The sequence below is a fragment of the Aricia agestis genome, chromosome 19 (assembly GCF_905147365.1).
Source record: "Aricia agestis chromosome 19, ilAriAges1.1, whole genome shotgun sequence".
NCBI classification, from domain to species: Eukaryota; Metazoa; Arthropoda; class Insecta; order Lepidoptera; family Lycaenidae; genus Aricia; species Aricia agestis.
This window is the reverse complement of record NC_056424.1, coordinates 114,630-133,294: the sequence shown is the minus strand read 5'-3', so window position 1 is coordinate 133,294 and position 18,665 is coordinate 114,630. Positions and strand designations below refer to the sequence as shown.

The 18,665-nt window shown below is 46.0% G+C and overlaps 1 protein-coding gene across 1 annotated transcript; it reads right to left on the bottom strand.

Moving 5' to 3' along the window:
• Window positions 1-364: 364 nt before the first annotated feature.
• On the bottom strand, window positions 365-18,421 carry LOC121736715 (BTB/POZ domain-containing protein 7). Its single transcript, XM_042128099.1, has 11 exons — window positions 18,127-18,421; window positions 13,178-13,880; window positions 10,977-11,487; window positions 9,714-10,560; window positions 9,543-9,628; window positions 6,975-7,357; window positions 6,064-6,210; window positions 3,813-3,869; window positions 3,463-3,669; window positions 3,190-3,280; window positions 365-3,056 (listed from the first exon to the last, which is right to left on the bottom strand). The coding sequence occupies exons 2-11, from the start codon at window positions 13,842-13,844 to the stop codon at window positions 3,029-3,031; spliced, it is 3,024 nt and encodes a 1,007-aa protein (XP_041984033.1). The 5' UTR covers window positions 13,845-13,880; window positions 18,127-18,421; the 3' UTR covers window positions 365-3,028.
• Window positions 18,422-18,665: the final 244 nt, after the last annotated feature.

Genomic DNA, 18,665 nt, shown 5'->3' with positions numbered 1-18,665 from the left:
CGCGTCGAAGATGTGCGCAAAAGACAAACTGTTTTGTTATGCAATATTATGTGCCATCATGTTTCGTGGTTTTCCATCTAGTTAATTAAAAAAACTTGAATAGCATAAGCTAGAAAGTGGTTTTCTGTGGGTTCTTCCGGTGGTAGTCGACTGGGCGGCGGCGGGGCGAGGGGCATTCGGCGCGGGGGAGGCGCGCTCTGTATGGTGCTAGTTTAGAAATAAACAGTATATTGTATCGTCATGTCGTGTTTTATTCCGTCCTATACCTACGAGGCAATAAGGCAAGATGGCGTATGTAAGGTGCAGCGTGACTCTGTTTTACCATCCCCAATATAATTCAGAAGGGATTACGAAATGAAAGCGGTTTAATTATCAACATAGTTTATTAAACAATGACATATTATATACAGGTATATGTACATACTTGGTCGTGGCCAAACCTGGCCCGCCGCGCTACGAACACATCATCATCACCCCGCGACGAGCACGCCGCACGCGCGTGACGCCAGAGCCGCTCGCGTCCAGAACTCTGCACGTTACATATTTTGTGTGTAACTATGGCCTTTTTGTACTTTTTACCAATAAACCGAAATCTACTGACCTAAATGAAATCAGTATTTGCAACAGACGGAGTTTTTATGTAAAATGTTTGGAAATCGGTGATTTTTGGATCGGCAGATTAAATAAGACAATATTTGTGTTTATAATATTGTCGATGTTGACAAAAAGCTGCATCTTCAATTATAGTACTGACGCATTACATTCACACTACCGCCCGAATCGAGTTACACAGAGGCACGATTCCAAATAACTTTATAGAGCAGAAGGATGCAGCATCGAGCGTGGTTAAACTTGTTTTTGTTGGACGAAATTATATTTCGAGAAAACAACTGAGTTACTGTCCAGTATTTAAGGTTTGTATATTGTATCTTTTGACCTTAAATTCATATCGATCATCGCTCTGGCCGCGAGTGGCGCCCACCAGTGGTCCAGGCGTTTACGTATATAGCGGTATGACGTCATCACTCATCAGCTTCCGACACCGCGCCGGTCTTGTCAATTAAATATTGAAAGTTCATCTTTGCGAGTGACAATTCATTATTGATTATACGGTCGCCGATATGTCGGTGTACCTTGTTACAGAGATGACAAGGTTCTCGTTTTATAAACCGGTCATTACTCATTCCGGCAACCGCTTACATTCGACGGTTAAAAATAAGCGTTCACATATCGCATGATATATTCTGATTTCTAAACTATACACATTGCTGGGTCTTTCGTCAGTACAGTATGAGACTAAGTTAAAATTAAATATTTAAATTAAAATCCAACCCGTTCATATTGTATAGTTCGATGCGTGCTATGCGGATATGTGAACGCACCTCGGCCAACGAGGGAGTTCAGATATTGCGTCATACTCTGTGCTCGTCGGTTGCGCTTACAGATTACAGGGGGTACATTCTGGCAGCAGTATATACTTCGCTTCCGCTTCGCTTACCTTATACATAATGTTACATCTTACTGTGTAATGCAGATCGAAGGTTGTAGCGCGTTCACATACAAGGGGATCGAGATCAAAAAATCTACGTACGTTTATGTCGCATATTCATCTTGGCAAGACAGTGTAGCAAGCCGGCAGGATGATTACGTATCTTACGACAGGCAAGCAACAGACATTGGACAGCAGATACTACACATTCTCGTCGCAAGATAAGCCAGTAACTCTGTAAACGAGTCTTTTTTTTTATTTGGAAGCTTTGTCAATTTAAGTTCTGTATGCGGACTCAATTTGTCTAGATCCCCTTCTACGCGCGCCACGAGTCGTGTCATTACCATCATCGGCGTCCTGGTATCGGCCTCTCGGTTACGTGAATAACAAAAATATCGTTAACTATATATTTACCGGACTGTTACATATAGTGTATACCGACTTGTGCAGAAACGTTCGGGTCTGGAGTGTACCTATGTACAGACTACCGCTACTAACTTATATACAAGTTACAACACGCCGCCGCCCCAGCGTCATCGCCGAACTCGACAGACGGATTATAGACTATAATAAACCCCTTCCGAATAAAATGTTACAAAATAAATAGCTATACAAAGTTTGACCTTGTAATATGTCGAGTGACTTTATAACTTATCTGATGATGACAAGACATTGTATAGCTTATCCACTATGTGAATATTTTATTGAAAGCGGGAGCGACAGTAACTCTCTTGCAATTCATTCGTCTCAACTCTCATAGTAAACACTGAACTTAGCTAAATTAATGTGTTATTGTATTTATTACATATGCGTTATATGCATAATATTTAAATAAATAGCATCATGGCTGAGCTTTGTATTCAGATCAAAATTAATTGGAATAGGTCTTAGTTTAGTCTGTGATCTCGCGGCAATGGCGCTGGGCGACGACGTAACTATATTATATACAACTGTACACCGGCGCGACAGTCAACACTCAAGGATCATGTATAGCAGCCGATACACATTTGAAACTCAAACTCTGTTCCCTCGACACAACACTCTACTCGCCGTATAATATAACACCAAGACTCAAGGTACACAATGAATGAACTACTCGAATACTGCATTCACACAGTCATGTTATTAATTGATCGGTGAGTAGAGCACTAATACAGTAACTCTTCAGCGACTGATAGCAATCGAACTGTTGTCGTTGACGTTGTCTGCGAACACAGATCGACGTGGGCTACACGTGGGCGCTCTTTCATACCCGTCTATTTAAAATCTTACGACCGGCCGCTATAGTTTATCCTTACAAAAACTGGTGACATATTTGAATACGAACAAATCGTAGTCTAGCTGCTATACGTGTCCTGACTGTACAAACGTGGCGACGACACGCTCGCGCTACAACATACGGCGCAACGGGCTCGCGGCGGTGACGCTACAGCCCGCCTCTGACGTGTCACTTCTCCTGAACACCGTGAGCGTCATCGCTCTCGACAATTGTCCAACACCATCTCCCCGCGCCGCACCCTCACTCACTGTCATCCCGTCTCACGCGTAGTTCGGGCTGTGGCCGCGACTGGGGACAAACACACGCGTCACTACAACACGCACTAAACAACTAGCTGCTTACAAATATAATTCGCATTTATAACATTGGTAAGGATTCTTTGTGCGGCAAACTATGCATATCCACTATAGTCGTCACCCACCTGTGGTGCGGCGAGTAGAGCGCGGAGAGCGCGCGGGGGCTGCGCCGAGGGCTCGGGCTGCGCCCCCCGCCAACGCCGACACCGCCGCCGCCTACACATTTTATTTTTTTATTTGCTATTTTACGCACGCTTAATACGTGGCACTACAATAGATAGCATCATAGCCACCCGTTAGCTTTGTTGAAAGATTAAAATGAATTGAAATGGACTACAGCAGTATTCAGGTTTGGTTTGTCAGTAGCGAGATATTATGGTTCGTCATCGATAACTCACGTGGATGTCTCGGCGGCGGCGTGTGCCTGTCGAGGCGGCGCTGCCCGCCCAGCGTCAGCGCCGCGCCGCCCAGCCGCAGCTCCCCGCCGCTGAGGGAGAGCGCGCCGCCGCCCAGCGCCAGCGACCCGCCGCCCAGGGACAGGGACCCGCTGCCGGCGACGCTCAGCGCGGACGGGCTCGGGCTGGCGCGGCTCCGCATGCCGTACTCTGTAAGCGGGACACGAAACATTAGTTTGCACTAAAAAGTACATATTTTATTGTAGGATTTATATTGTAAGATTATTAAAATCTGTTCTAGACGTTTCGTGTAAAGCAGCTTTGTGTTGTGTGTGTGTTTACGGCGTACTGACCGTCGGGCAGCAGGTCGGCGGGTCGCGGCAGACGTCGGATGCTGCCGCCGCCGTAAACTGCAACACACACAAATAAGTTAAAGCTAATGCGAGTCTTTTCGGTCGGAGGTTAATAAACACACTTGCAGCTATTATACCAGTATAAAGCTATTATATTTTAGCTATTATACCAGGAAACTCCGTGAAGATACAAATCTGCCATAATAAGCATGTATCTCAATCTTGGAGTATTGGTATGCGAATCAGAGGAATTACGTGAAGTGAGCAGAAGCGCATTCTGACATGTTCAGATTGGAATGCGGGGTGAGACACGGGGGGAGGGGGGGTGGGGCAAGCTCTCCAACTCTTTTCAATCTGTACATAAATGGGTTAGTTGATAGGCTCAGCAGTGCTGGTGTCGGATGCTCTACTGACGGTACCTTTGTCAACAATATTAGCTACGCAGATGACATGGTCCTGGCTCGTTGACATCTGTGAGACTTTCGCTATGGCCCATGGCCTTAGATATAATACTACCAAAAGTGAGTTGCTGGTTTTAAAAGCTGGTAACAAGAGCTATAAGGTCCCACCTGTAAAACTTAATGGTGCTGCGGTTGCTCAGGTTAAAGGCTTTAATTATCTGGGGCACTGGGTCGGTGAAACGCTCAAAGATGATAAGGATATCATATCCATATCCTGGATAAGGAACGGGAGCGCAGGGCTCTATGTATTAGAGCTGTATTCCATTTTTTTATCTCATTGTAACAATAGCTGTAAGTTAAGAGTAAAATTAACGCTTTTAAAGCTTATTGTCATTCTCTGTAGTCTGTACACGGGCAGCCTATTGGTCAACTATAGTCAAACTACGTGTAGAGAGCTGCGCACCAGTATAATAACGCATTCAGGGCGCTGCTGGGACTGCCCCGACACTGCAGTGCTTCGGGGGTGCTCGCTTCAGCTGACGTTGATAGTTTCTCAGCTATAATAAGGAAATGTGTGGCATCCCTGATACAGCGGGTTCGGGGCGGCGCCAACAGCCTTCCGAGGACAGTTGCGGAGAGACTGGATGTGGATAGTGTTATGATGCAGCACTGGACCCGCATCCACCTAGTTAAGGACCCTGATATCACGAATAATAGTAATATTATACGTGGTATTGTGCTTGTCCCATAATATATATTGACTCGTAACATTCTGTATTGTTACTAACATACATTTAAGTAAAATGTTCACTAACACTATAATATGGTCCACGGACTGAAATAAAAACGTTTTATTTTATTTATTTATATTTTGACATCTTCTCCTCAAAGCTGCGCAATTACAAGAAACAAGTACGCGAGTTATCTGAATCTTAATATCATTATAATATTTTGTATTTGTATAGTATCTTGTGAGTTCATATTTTTGTTGTATATTAGTAACCCATTAGTCTAGTATTGTGATCGCGACAGATACTTAACAAATGCATCCTTCAATTATTTCATAGTTTAGCAATTAATAGTTAAGTAATTTTTGTAAAAAACTGTTTTTGCCTTAATAAATAAATCTAATATATAAAATTCTCGTGTCACAGTTTTCGTTGCCATACTCCTCCGAAACGGCTTGACCGATTTTGATGAAATTTTTTGTGCTTATCCGGTATTATGAGAATCGGCTAACATTTATTTTTCATCCCCCTAAATGTTTGGGGTAGTCCACCCCAAAAATTTTTTTTAATTTTTGGACGAAATTTTCGTTTTTATTTTTTTATAATGTGGCATTAAAAATACATACAACCCTAAATTTTTACTTTTTAATCACCGACCCCTATAAATTATAATTATTATTAATACTCGAGACTGACGGCGACCATTGTTTTTGCGACGGGATAGCGATGGACGTTGCCATGGTGACATACTTATTTAGTCACTTCAATAAAATAATATTATGGGCGAAATGTTTTAAAAAGCAAAACAACGTTTGCCGGGACAGCTAGTAAATATATATTATAGTATTATCGTCAATGAAGTCTATCAGTGAACACTTTTTATTGCCTCCTATATAATTATGTATTCTGTTTTTTGATTTCACTGTATCAGTAGCTGGCGGGGTAGTTCCCGAACCGGCGCGCGGTGGTAGGCAACGTAGTTTCTTCGTTCGACTTTCAAAAAGTGTATCATGATACCCATTTTGAATAAAAATATATTTTATTTTATTTATTTTGTGAGTGATCCATAATGATTGTATCTTAAAGTAGTGGTGGTGTGTGTTATGGTGTTATCACTGTTACCTCTGGCGGAGAGCTCGTACGCGGCTCGCAGCTCGTCGTCGTCCCCGCCCCTCTCCCCGCCGCCGCCCCGCTCCCCCCCGCGCCGCACCTCCCGCGCCTCCCGCGCCGTCGGCAGCTCGCGCCGCGCCGCGCGCTGCGCACGAGATCCTGACACAATGTTACAGTTACGTACATGTTGTAATACTGATCCCGTGATACTGTACGATACTGATAGTAGGGCTGGATATAATGTTTGTTTATCAAATGCGACCCCCAGGCTGTGGTCCAGCCGCACACCGAACTAGGATACACGCAGTTTTGGTTGTGTCCGACTGTGGTATATCATCTATTACAGTCACGGTATCGACTTGTAGGTCTCTTTTAAGTTTTTTTTTCTGTTAGAGTTTCTGTAATGCTATGGCCGCACCTGCGTCTATCGTTCGCATGGCATGCGTGGCGATGCTTCGTACGTTTTGTACACTATAAAGTTGTCGCGATAAACCTGTGGTCATACCCTCGGCCTCGTTACTTCTCACGATATATCGTGCAATAATCCAAGATGGTGTTATCTAGGCGTTTGAATATGGGCGACGACGACTTTCTTTACTTTTACAAGTGTGCTTATTACATAATGCATTTATTGAAATCTAAAATGAAACCCAGAAAGAGAAGATGGTGGATGAAAACAATACAGAAATCGGAAACATTAAGTACTATTGACCCGCGACGAAAACTATCCAATACGAACAACGGTAATGCGAGCACGTAGGGCGAATTGTTAACGCGCCAAAACCCTTTGACGTAATGGCGGTACCCGAGTATTCGCGACGATACCCGATAACGGTCACATTTGCGTGTATCGTGTCGTATCAAGAAGCTTCGTGACGTCAGGCGCGAGTGCGGCCCCGGCATTAGTGTCCGTGTGTAGTTACCGGGTCGGGGCGTGTGCATGGCGCCGTCGCCGAGGTCGAGCTGCAGGCCGCCGGGCTCCGGCAGCGGCGCGGGCTCCGGCGGGGGCGCGCGCGCCGGCCCCGCCCGCGCCCCGCCCGCCGCGTACATCTGCTCGCGGGCGGACAGCAGGTGCGTGTTGGCGTTGGGCGCCATGGCGACGTCGGGCACGGCGGCGGACAGGCGGGGCCGCGGCCGGACGCGGGGCAGCGAGCGCGCGCTGCCCGCCGACGCGCACCGCACCGAGCCCGCGCGGCAGCACTCCGCCCCCGCCCCGCCCTCAGCCCCGCCCCACTCCGCGGAAACGCCGCCCCACTCCGACCCCGCCCCCCACTCCGACCCCGCACTCCACTCCGACGAGCCCTCGCTGGACGACAAACAATATGATACATATAAGAAAAGTTCGATTCGAGCTTAGATAAACGTTTATGTTATAGACTAGGTGACCCTGACCCGGTGAACTTCGTATCACTTCCCTAGCCTAATTTATAAACCTTCCCTGGACTTCCACAATCAATTTTGCAACTTTCCAAAAACATTCTCATTAATTATTATAATTTTAGATTGATACTAGCTGTCCCGGCAAACGTTTCTTTGCCATATAAAGTATTTCGCCCGTATTTTATTGAAGTGACTAAATGTCACCATGGCAACGTCCATCGCTATCCCGTCGCACTTTACTTCATTATTTATTCAACAAATGCACTTATCGATATAAAAAGGTTCCCAGTAGCCGATTCTCATACCCACTGAACATGCATATAAAATTTGGTTAAAATCAGTAAAGCCGTTTCGGAGGAGTACGCGGCCTAACATTGTGGCACGAGAATTTTATATATCAATCAATTATTTTTCAAATCGTTTATGACAAACTCGAGTCTCGATCTAAAAGACTATGAAAAGTACCAATAATAGGGTCATAAATTATAATGGACGATGCATGGTATAATCTAATTGGCTCCTTATTATGTATTCCGTTTTTTTTTAATCTCACTGTAACAATAGCTGTAAGTTTTCCATGTATCTTAAAATAAATAAAATAAATAAAAAATAATGGTTTATGGTAGTGATGATGATGAATGTAATTTAGGCATATTATTTCCGTATATTTCCGTTCTTAAAACAACGCCGAAACTATCAAACCTGTATCTATAAGGAGTCAGGAGTTCTTTCAGCACGTTCCAAGTCATGGTATACCTCGGTACAAAAGCTTACTTGTTGCGGTAATATATTAATATGCTCAGAAGTCAGAATACTTCTCACGAAATCGAAATCACCACATGTTTCCATACAAATATTTAGAAGTTCCCTTCATTTTTTGGAGTGAAATCCTTCGATCACTAATATACAAGATACACAGTCCGCGGCAAAAAACGACGTCACTCAAAGAGCACCAAACGCAACATTCTGGTGGACTTTCGATTTAGTAGTGCTCTAACGCTCCGCTGGGAAACATGACCCAGTGCTCGTTCAACAATCGTAAAAATCATACGTTTAAAACGCAAAAAAAGGATGGAGTTTCATATTTCCGGTAAGTATTAATTTTATCCTAATATATTTTATACAATTGTATTGTAAATATTGGTATTTCGTTAAGAAATCAACAAAAAACAGTTTTAAAATTAAGTTGTAAATAAATCAACACGAGGTATAAACCATCTCAATTGCGAATACTCATACTAAAGGTACTTATCGTAGTTTATCATGCCCACTTGAAATGTTCGGGTTATACACCGTGTTTCTGTTCCATTTGGAAAATGTTGAACAGTTCGACTCTACTCATACTTCACTTCGCCCTGTTCCAGCGGCGAAGCAAACGGCGAAGTGCGGCCGTAAAATTGAAGTGCTTTTTTGGCATTGTAATAATTTAAACTTTAAGACATATACGCGGATGGTTGAATTTAGTTTGAAGCGTGCGTCGTTGGTAAAAATTTATTGCTTTGTAAACACACATGTACATTGTTTTATAAAAAGATCTTTAATTACTATGATTAAGGCCCGTTGCAGACGATGCGCAGTAGCTTGCGCAAGTACTAATACTAAGCATATATTTTCATCGTGTGAACGCATTTTGCTTAGTGAAAGTGCGATACGTTTGAACGCTGGCGCAAGTACCTGCGCAAGTACTCGCGCAAGCTACTGTGCATCGTCTGCAACGGGCATAAGGTTGATTTTAGATAAATGTATACTTTTTTAAACTCAATTACTCGGCGACAGATTTTCGAGAGGTTTTGTACGGGATTGTGTATCTTGTATATTAGTGATCGATCATCGAAGGTGAAATCCAAAGAAAATTTTTGAAAATCGGTTCACAAACGGCGGAGTAATCTTTGAACATAAAAAACTAACATAACACCTCCTCCATTTTGAAAGTCGGTTAAAATTGTAGCCTATGTGTTATTCTGATGTATAAGCTATATCGTAAAGTTTCATTAAAATCCATCCAAGTTTTAGCGTGAGAGAGTAACAAACATCCATACATACATCCAAATAATCTTAAAACTTTCGCCTTTATAATATTAGTAGGAAGTAGGATATCGGTGGTCGCTCACCGCTCCTCCGCGGGGTCGGGCTCGGACAGCAGCAGGTCGGCGCACTCGTCCGGCAGCGACATCTCTCGCACCGCCCGCAGCGCGATCTGTGACACACGACAGTGTTAGTACTTAGTGTGCTGCGGACCGGGGACGTGAGCCGAGTGCAGGGTACTGAACACGCGGCCTCACCTGGCGGAGCACCGGCGAGGTGTCGGGCGCGTGCAGCGCCAGCGCGCGCGCCGCTGTGCTGGAGGCGCGTAGCTCCCGCGCACGCGCCCGCAGCGCCTGCCGCACGGGCGCGGGCACGCACGCGCGCACGGCGTCCGGCACGCCGCCCGCCGCGCCCGCGCCGCGCTCGCGCGCCGCCGCCACCATGTACAGCGTGTCGGGGATGCGCTGCAGGTAGCGCGCGCGCCGGGCCGCGCCCTCCGGTGGCGGCGCCTGGTCCGCCAGCAGCGCCTTCAGCTCGTCCAGGTAGGGCAGGAAGCAGCGCGGCGGGCGGTATGCGCCGCGGCCGAGCCAGGCGTCGGGCGAGCGCGGCGCGGCGGGCGGCGCGGGGGCGAGCAGGCCGCGCCGCGCCGCCGCCGCCAGCGCGTCGCAGTCGGGCGGCACGTGCTCGGTGCGCACGAGCGGAGCGAGGCCGGCCAGCGCCGCGCGCACGCCGCCGTCGGGGGGCCGGGCGGCACGCGCGCGGCGGCCGCGCGTGTGCCACACCACGTTGGGCTCGGCGGCAGCGGCGGCGGCGGCGGCGCGCTCGGCCCAGCGCAGTAGGGCGCGCAGGGCCTGCGGCTCAGAGGCCTGCAGGAAGGGCGAGGCGAGGGCGTCGGCGAGGGCGGCGCGGGGCAGGCGCGCGGCGGCCGGCCCGGCCATGACGGCGACGAACTCGTCGCGAAGGTAGCGGGCGGCTTGGCGCTGCACCCAGGCGCTAGCGTGGGCGCCGCCCGCCCAGCGCAGCACGTGCGGCAGCGTGTCGGCGGACAGGGCGCGCACGATGGCGTCCTCGCACCCCTGCACCACGATCGGCATCTCCAGAAACCTGCGGGAGCGAACGAGAGTCGGTCAGTTCATATTGTGATGTGTGAGTCATTTTCGTTTTTTAATTTGCGATATTTTTACTACCGATGCGTCTAGCACTTTTTCGAAACATACTTTACAAACATAATGTAATTTTACAGAATTGTTATTTAAACAACCTAAAGTAATGTGATAATATCAGTAGACGGTCCTCAACTTTTAACGAGATGGCGTTGAAAAATGTCGGTCTCTCTAGCGTTATAATGGCATAAAGTCCTTTTAATGTAATTTAATCTACCAAAATATTGTGTAAATAAAATTATTCGTAAAACATAGGTACCGCAACCGGTGGTAGGCATCGTAGTGTCGACGTTCTTTTTCCGACGTTGAAAAAGATATTTTGTTTTATTTATTTTAATAGGAGACGAGCGCGCGTACCTCGCAATCTCGTACAGCTGGAAGGCGTCGTCCAGCATGGCGATGGTGGAGCCCCGGGCGGGTGGCGGCGCGGCGGGCGGGGCGGCGGGGGGTGAGGCGGCGGTCGGCGACGAGCTGCGCCCCACCAGCGACAGGTCCACCTGGTCGGTGTAGGCGGCGTGCAGCAGCGCGCGCGCGAACCGGCGCGGCAGCACGTGCTCGTCCACGCAGACGGCGGGGCGCGCGCGCGCTAGCACGCCGCGGAAGAAGCGCGAGCGCGCCGCCAGCACGACGCGGTGGCAGGGCAGCTCGAGCGCGCGCACGAAGCCGCAGTCGGCGCCGGCGCCCGCCCACCACAGGCGAGTGTCGGCGTGCGCGCCCGACTCGAGCGCGCGGCGCAGGTCCCGCGCCAGCGCGTCGGCGGAGAAGCCCAGCAGCTCGCCGAGCCTCCGCAGCCGCGCCGCCGCCACGCGCCGCCCGCACGCGCACCCCTCTCCGCCCTCCGACTCGGAGCCCCCGCCGCGCTCCCACTCTGAAACTGAACCGCCACGAGCTACATCGTCCGCTTTGGTGTTATCGCGGGCTCCCGTAGTGAGTAGCATCGACAGGCCCGGGATGATCATCATAATTAAACAACCGCACATGTTAATAATTTTTACTTCAGCTTTGTTAGTAGTTTGTACGATATCAGATTTTGCTTACATAATTATTATTTATGTTAACCAAATAAACTGATATAGTCAGGGAGCACTAGAACATTTTTTTTGTTATTAATTATTATTATATTAATTTTTTGGGAGTAGCTTCATTTTGATAAGACAAACAACATTTTTATCTGCGAAAATTTTTTTTTACTCTTAAATTATAATATAACTATTAACCTACAAATATACAAAAATAAAGTTCTGTAATCACATTGTCCTACAAATAGAACAATCCATATTTTAGGATGATCAAATCAAAGTATGAAACTACGTAACAAGAGGTGGGACCGAGAACAAAAAAACGAACATCGAAAGTACCGCAAAAGCATTTACGTCAGTACAAATTGAAAAATTCTATTGGAAATACGCATTCGTTCAATGAATTTCGATATGCGTCAAGTCTAATAGGCTATCAGGCTGATGCTTGACAAATGCTATTGCAACTGTTCTGTGTTTAAGAATCCTTACGAGAAGCCTCTGGGCACTGCAAGCTCAACAAACATTAGGTGTAGGTGGTTACACAGAATGGGTATTTGTAGCATAACGACTTGCAGATTCTGTGAGGAGGAGGATGAAACACATATTCACCTTCTCCTCGACTGTCCTGCTCTACTACAGAGCAGGAACAGGCACCTTGGTCGCCACGAATATTGGTCGCTACGAAAATTCGTGGCACCAACCACAACCATATCGTTCAATTTATGAGCAGTATTGGATCGGGGATGACACTTTAGTGCGAAGGAGTGACACTGCCTGAACCCGAGACCTGCAGGGTGTCCACCACCACCACCGTGTGTCAAGTATGAAAAGTTCAAACGTCAATATTGTGACCAGAAGCAATGAGTATTGAGTGTTCATCAAAGTTACATACTGAGGGGGCTGGATCGAGAACCACATTGTTTGGTCGGCACTATAATCTTACTTAATATTATAAAGGCGTAAGTTTGTTTGGATGTATGTATGGATGTTTGTTACTCTTTCACGCAAAAACTACTGAATGGATTTTAATGAAACTTAATAATAATATAGCTTATACATCAGAATAACACATAGTCTAAAATTTTAACCGACTTTCAAAATGCGGGAGGTGTGATGTTCGTTTTTTGTGTTCAACGATTACTCCGCCGTTTGTGAACAGATTTTCAAATAATGGTGCATAGGGTATATAGGGGTGCATGCCAATTAGGTATTATATTCACAAAAGTGGTGACCTGATTCCCTCTTAAAAGGCCGGCAACGCACGGGGCGTTGCCGGCCTTTTAAGAGGGAATAGGGTAATAGGGGAGGGTAGGGAAGGGAAGGGAAAAAGGGGTAGGGGATTGGGCCTCCGGTAAACTCACTCACTCGGCGAAACACAGCGCAAGCGCTGTTTCACGCCGGTTTTCTTTGAGAACGTGGTATTTCTCTGTTCGAGGCGGCCCATTCGTGCCGAAGCATGGCTCTCCCACGTATATAAATCATCCTGACCTCAGTCACCGTGCACGAGTCCAGGCAGGGGTACGATGAGGAACTACGTACCGGAGCAGGAGGCGCAGACGGAGCGACGCGGCAGCGTGCCAGGCGCGGGCGGGGGCGCCCCGCCGTACAGCGCCGCCACCACCGCCTCCACCTCCTCCCGCGACAGCGCCGCCGCCGCGCCCTCCAACGGCACGCGCGCGCCGCCGTGCCGCGCCAGCAGCTCGCGGAAGTACGAGCAGCGCGCAGCCAGCAGCGCCCGGTGCGCCGCCAGCGCCCAGCCCGCGCCCACCAGCTCCACGTCGCAGCGCCGGCGCTCGCGCAGCGCGGCCGCCAGGTCCTGGCGCAGCGCGGCGGCGGGCTCGCGCGCCAGCTCCGCCTGCGTCACCAGGTCGCGCAGCGCCGCGCCGCCTTCCAGCTGCTCGCACAGCGCGAACACGTCGCCGAGCCGCCACGCGCCAACCACGCCGCGGATGAAGCGCGCGTGCTCGCAGCCCCCGGCGCGCGCATCGCGCCCGCGCCGCGCCGCCGCCGCCAGCCGCCGCCTCAGCGTGCCCAGCGCCGCGCCCCCCGCCTTCTTCTTACGCTCGCGGATGACGTCGGCCATGGTGGGCGGGTCGGGCGGGGCGGGCAGGGCGCCGGGCGGGCGGGCGTCGCACACCTCGCCCGGGTGCGAGAGCGCCGCGCCCATGTCGGGGGAGGCGCGCAGGCAGCACAGCAGCCGGCTCATCGGCGCGCCATCACCGAGCCGGCCGAGCGCGCGACCCTACACCACACCAACACATTACACACCACCACTATGTCGGTCCCGACCAGAGACTAGAGTCTCAGCGTCTCAGTCTCAGAATCGCCTGGTGTCACACCCGTCTGTCATGGCTCGTGCGGTCACCATACATTTTTCCAGAATCTCAACAAAATTGATTCAGTTTCTTTAAAGGTAAAGAGATAGCAGGTAGACGGACTGTTGTTGACTGTGTTTTTTAATATTTTCAATTATATCCAGAAACTTGAGCATCGTAGGTGGATAACTGATCAGATGTTTCTTTTGAAAATGTTAAATAACTTATATAACAGTCCTGACTTCCTGTCACGAATAATGTTTTCTGTTCCAAGACCTAACTCTAGAAAGCGAGAGGTGTTTTCTGTAAAGGGTTACAGAACCAATTTAGGCCATCATAGCATGCTACCGAGAATATGTCGCGACCATAACAAGCTGTACAAGAAGTTCGATGTTGACATTACCGCTCACAAACTTGCTCCTTTTAAGCGAGTGCTAGCAGAAATCCCCTACCCAACTTAAAGTGCGATATTGTCATCATCGACCTCATAAAAGTAATTTCGCTATAAATATATTATTTGCATGCTGAGTCTGGTCTGCACCTCAATAAGGTTCGTGTTGTAATATTTATAGTGAAATAAGTTTTTTATAAGATGTAGACCTGTTGGCAGACCAAATAAATAAAATAAAAAATAAAAATATTATTATACTGGCTGTTGCCCGCGACTTCGTCCGCGTGGACTTCAGTTTATAGCGCGCGATGTCAACAAAATTGGTGTCAAAAGCTTTAATAAAAAAACCCTGGTACCCCTTAAATCAAAACAGCTGTGCAGTGTCAGTAGGGTTGCTGAGGATTCCTCTTCCGCTTCCTCATAATGAGGAAGTTCCGCAATATTTTGGGTTCCTCAACCGTTACTCTTCCGCTATCGCTTCCTCAAAATTTAAGAGGAATTTATGAGGAATTTCACTGCGCATGCCCGTCGCGTATCCATCTTTTTTGTGTGCGTGTGTTGTGTATGTTACTGAACTCCTCCTTAATTGCTGGACCAATTTTGATGATTCTTTATTGTGTATGTTTTGAGAATGGTTTAGATTCATAGTTGGGTCCACTGGAAAATGCCCTTTTAATTATTTTTTGTGTAATGTATGTACCTACTTATGGATAGACAGGACAAAGACTTTTGGGTTGGGTCCGCTAGTATTTATAATTTCCTATCATCCTCTTCCTCTTCCGCTTCCTCATCCGCATCCTCTTCTTCAAAAAATATCCTCTTCCTCATCCTCTAAATTTGCGCGTGAAAATTCCTCTTCCTCCTCTTCCTCATAATCACTTTCTCAACAACCCTATTAGTGTGCATATAATATTTCAATTTTTTAAATTAATCTTTATATTTTATGCCAAATTTTTAAGCTTATTTAGCCCCCCAATTACACAACTTTACCCATAAACTATTTATCATTGATAGGTTTAAGGTTACGTCACTGCATAGATAAAGTACTGATTTAATAAGTAACGTAAAAAAGAAATAAGTAACGTAAAAAAGAAATAACAATCGAAAACAATTGACTATACGATAATACCACCTATTAATAGAACGACTTCTGGGCAAGTGTTAGCGTGATGTAGGAGACACACGGCGCCATCTATTTTGAATTTTTGGAACTAACTTAATTTGAACAAATTTACCCATTTTCACCCCCTTACAACGCTTTTTTCCAGTAAAAAAGTAGCCTATGTCCTTTCTCAGTCTTTAGACTATCTGTATACAAAATTTCATCACAACCGGTTCGGTAGTTTTGGCGTGAAAGCGAGACAGACAGACAGACAGAGATACTTTCGCATTTATAATATTAGTATAGATTTTAAATTGTGATTTGTTCATATTGGCAGGAAGTAAAGCTACATAATATTATGTAAAAACATTTTAGAATGTCTAATAATGACCTTTGAATAAAATAGTTAACTGCAATATATCTTATATCTTTAAGCGAGCAATTCTTGTATAATTATTGTATATATATATATATATATATACTAGATGTCCCGCGCGGCTTCGCCCGCGTAAATTAGAAATTTTACAGAATCCGTAGGTACATTTTCCCATAAAAAATATTTCCCCCGTTTTTCCCACATTTTCCTGAGTTTCTTCTGTCGTATTAGTCTTAGAGTAATAATATAATATAACCTTCTCGATAAATGATGAGTCTTACTCGATAAATGATCTATCTAACACTGAGATAAGTTTTTAAATCGGACCTGTAGTTTCTGAGATTGACGCGTTCAAGCAAACATACTCTTCAGGTTTATAATATTAGGTAGATATAGATTTTTTTTAATTATCGCTTGACAAACTCGAGTCTCGATCTAAAAGACTATGAAATTGTATAATATGGTAGTGATGATGATGATGATGATGATGAAGAATGTAATTTGCATAGTAGCATATGCTTTCTGTTCTTAAAACAACGCCGAAACTCCCAAACTTGTATCTATAAAGAATCAGGAATTCTCTCAGCACCTTCCGAACCACGGTATACCAGGTATATCTCGGTGCAAAATCTTACTTGTTGGTAGCATATGCTTAGAATACTTCTCACGAAACCGAAGTCACCATATGTTTCCCTATAAGTTTTGAGGAGTTCCCTCGATTACTTATGGATCCTTCATCAGATCACCACTTTTCTGAATATAATACCAAATTAGGATGATACCCTATATACCAAAAGAAAAATTTTGAAAATCGGTTAACAAACGGCGGAGTAATCGTTGAATATAAGAAAACGAACATAACACCTCCCCCATTTTGAAAGTCGGTTAAAATTGTAGCCTATGTGTTATTTATTTAATATTTTAATCAGCACATGAATTGAATAACAAATTTTTTTTTCAAATTAATCGTAGCACCATCTGTCAGGACAAACTAAAATTGAAATAGAATAATATTGAATGCGATGATAGCGCCGTCCGCCGGATCTAATGTAAAACATTCCAAAATCAACAACTCCTTATAAATAAGAAATAAATTGAAAAAACATTTTCCAGTAGACCAAACTGTAAATCTAAACCATTCTCGAATCTCCACTCGCATTAAGAAGGATTATTATATGCAAACTTTCATACCCTATTTTAACCCCTTGGAGTTGGAATTGATCAAAATCCTTTCTTAGCGGATGTCTACGTCATTACTACCCGCATGCCAAATTTCAGCCCGATCCGTCCAGTGGTTTGGGCTGTGCGTTGATAGATCGCTATGTCAATCAGTCAGTCAGTCACCCTTGAGTTTTATATATTATATATAGAAATACTAAATAGTAATACAGCTTCTAAGAAATGTCACAATGCACAGAGACTTGGGTTATTTCACAACACATTTTAGTTTAACAAACACTATCCAAGTATTTACTTAAACAGTTAAAATATTCAGCGTGACATGGTAACCACTGTGACATTAACTAGGTCACGGCCAAGTGTATTAATAATATTGTAACCATAAAGAAGATACTCACACCTCACAGACAACTAAACAATGACCACTAAACAGAATATTTTACATTATATATTAACAAATCTAAAACAGTAAAACATGGCTGTAGAACTGAACCAATGTTTGCGAAGGTTTTAGCAATTAGTTTTACCTTGAGTAATTTTTTAAATAATTTCTTGTAATAATGTATTGTGAAAATTATAAATATGGTGATATTTATACATCACTTCTATTTTGTATGAATCTCAATGTTGGAATGTTGACTTGCTAATGACATGGTGACTATTTTTGGAGATGTCCCTGACGAGCCAGACATGGCATACGGTGGTCCGGTACCTGTCCAGCCTGAGGTTGGTGCCGCTAGCATGGTGTGCCGGAAACGCACGGGCGCGGGTGCTGCGGGGGTCGGGAGGCTACTGTTTGGGCCGCAGGGGGTGCGGTCGGGGCCGGCGTGACGTCACTGCGCGCGCACCCGCCCCCGACCACTTTTGACCCACTTTCGAGCTTGCGCCATTTATTTTGTTAGGTCGTGCGACCGTAAAATGTCAACAGGCTTCGCCCTCATCGACGTGACCCCGATGACGGGCTGGCCCGTCGCGGGGCGCTCGTGGCACGAGACGAGACCCCGAACTGATGACTCTATGTTTACTAGCATACCCCCGATTCCCGAATGATTACAATTTAAGGCTGTATACACTGATCCCCGAGACTCGGGTGCGACGAATTTCGTCATCGATTCGTCCACTCACCGGAGATTTGCAGCATCCCAGCAGTGAATCCGAGGGGTTCAGGCACTCTTTACACAAACATTTCGTCCGCTCTCGGGACCTGACACATCCGCCATTTAACAATCACAAACTTGTAAATCTGTTCAGGAATCACCGCGCGCAGTGTTCGTAGCGGTGGTTCCGCGATCCGACATACGAATTTTTCTTTCCCTTTTCCGTTCACGTTTATTTTGGTAGCGATCAATGAAAATATTATGTACGAGATTTTTCATAAAAAATCAAAACCCCGTTACGTCCCGTTCGATGTAGTCCGTTTGACAACTGACAAGACAATTCACAAATGACAATAATTGACGTCTGACAACAAAACGACGATATTACTTCTTCTCCTTTTTTTATTTGACATATTTTTTTCTTAATTTCACAATACGACACCCGGATCAAGTAGAAAGGCGGAAAATAAAATCCTCGTAAAAGTTTTCAGTTTCGCAAATAAAAAAGCTAGTTCCAGTTTATTGGTTAGTATTATAGCAATATTACACTTTAAGAACCGATGAAAC

Coding starts and splice junctions, on each gene's coding strand:
- LOC121736715 (XM_042128099.1), bottom strand. CDS start 13,844: ATGAGCCGGCTGCTGTGCTGCCTGCGCGCCTCCCCCGACATGGGCGCG. Junction 9,629..9,713: donor CCTCGCCGGTGCTCCGCCAG/GTGAGGCCGCGT, acceptor CGTGTGTCACAG/ATCGCGCTGCGGGCGGTGCG. Junction 3,870..6,063: donor GTACGAGCTCTCCGCCAGAG/GTAACAGTGATA, acceptor TGTGTGTTGCAG/TTTACGGCGGCGGCAGCATC.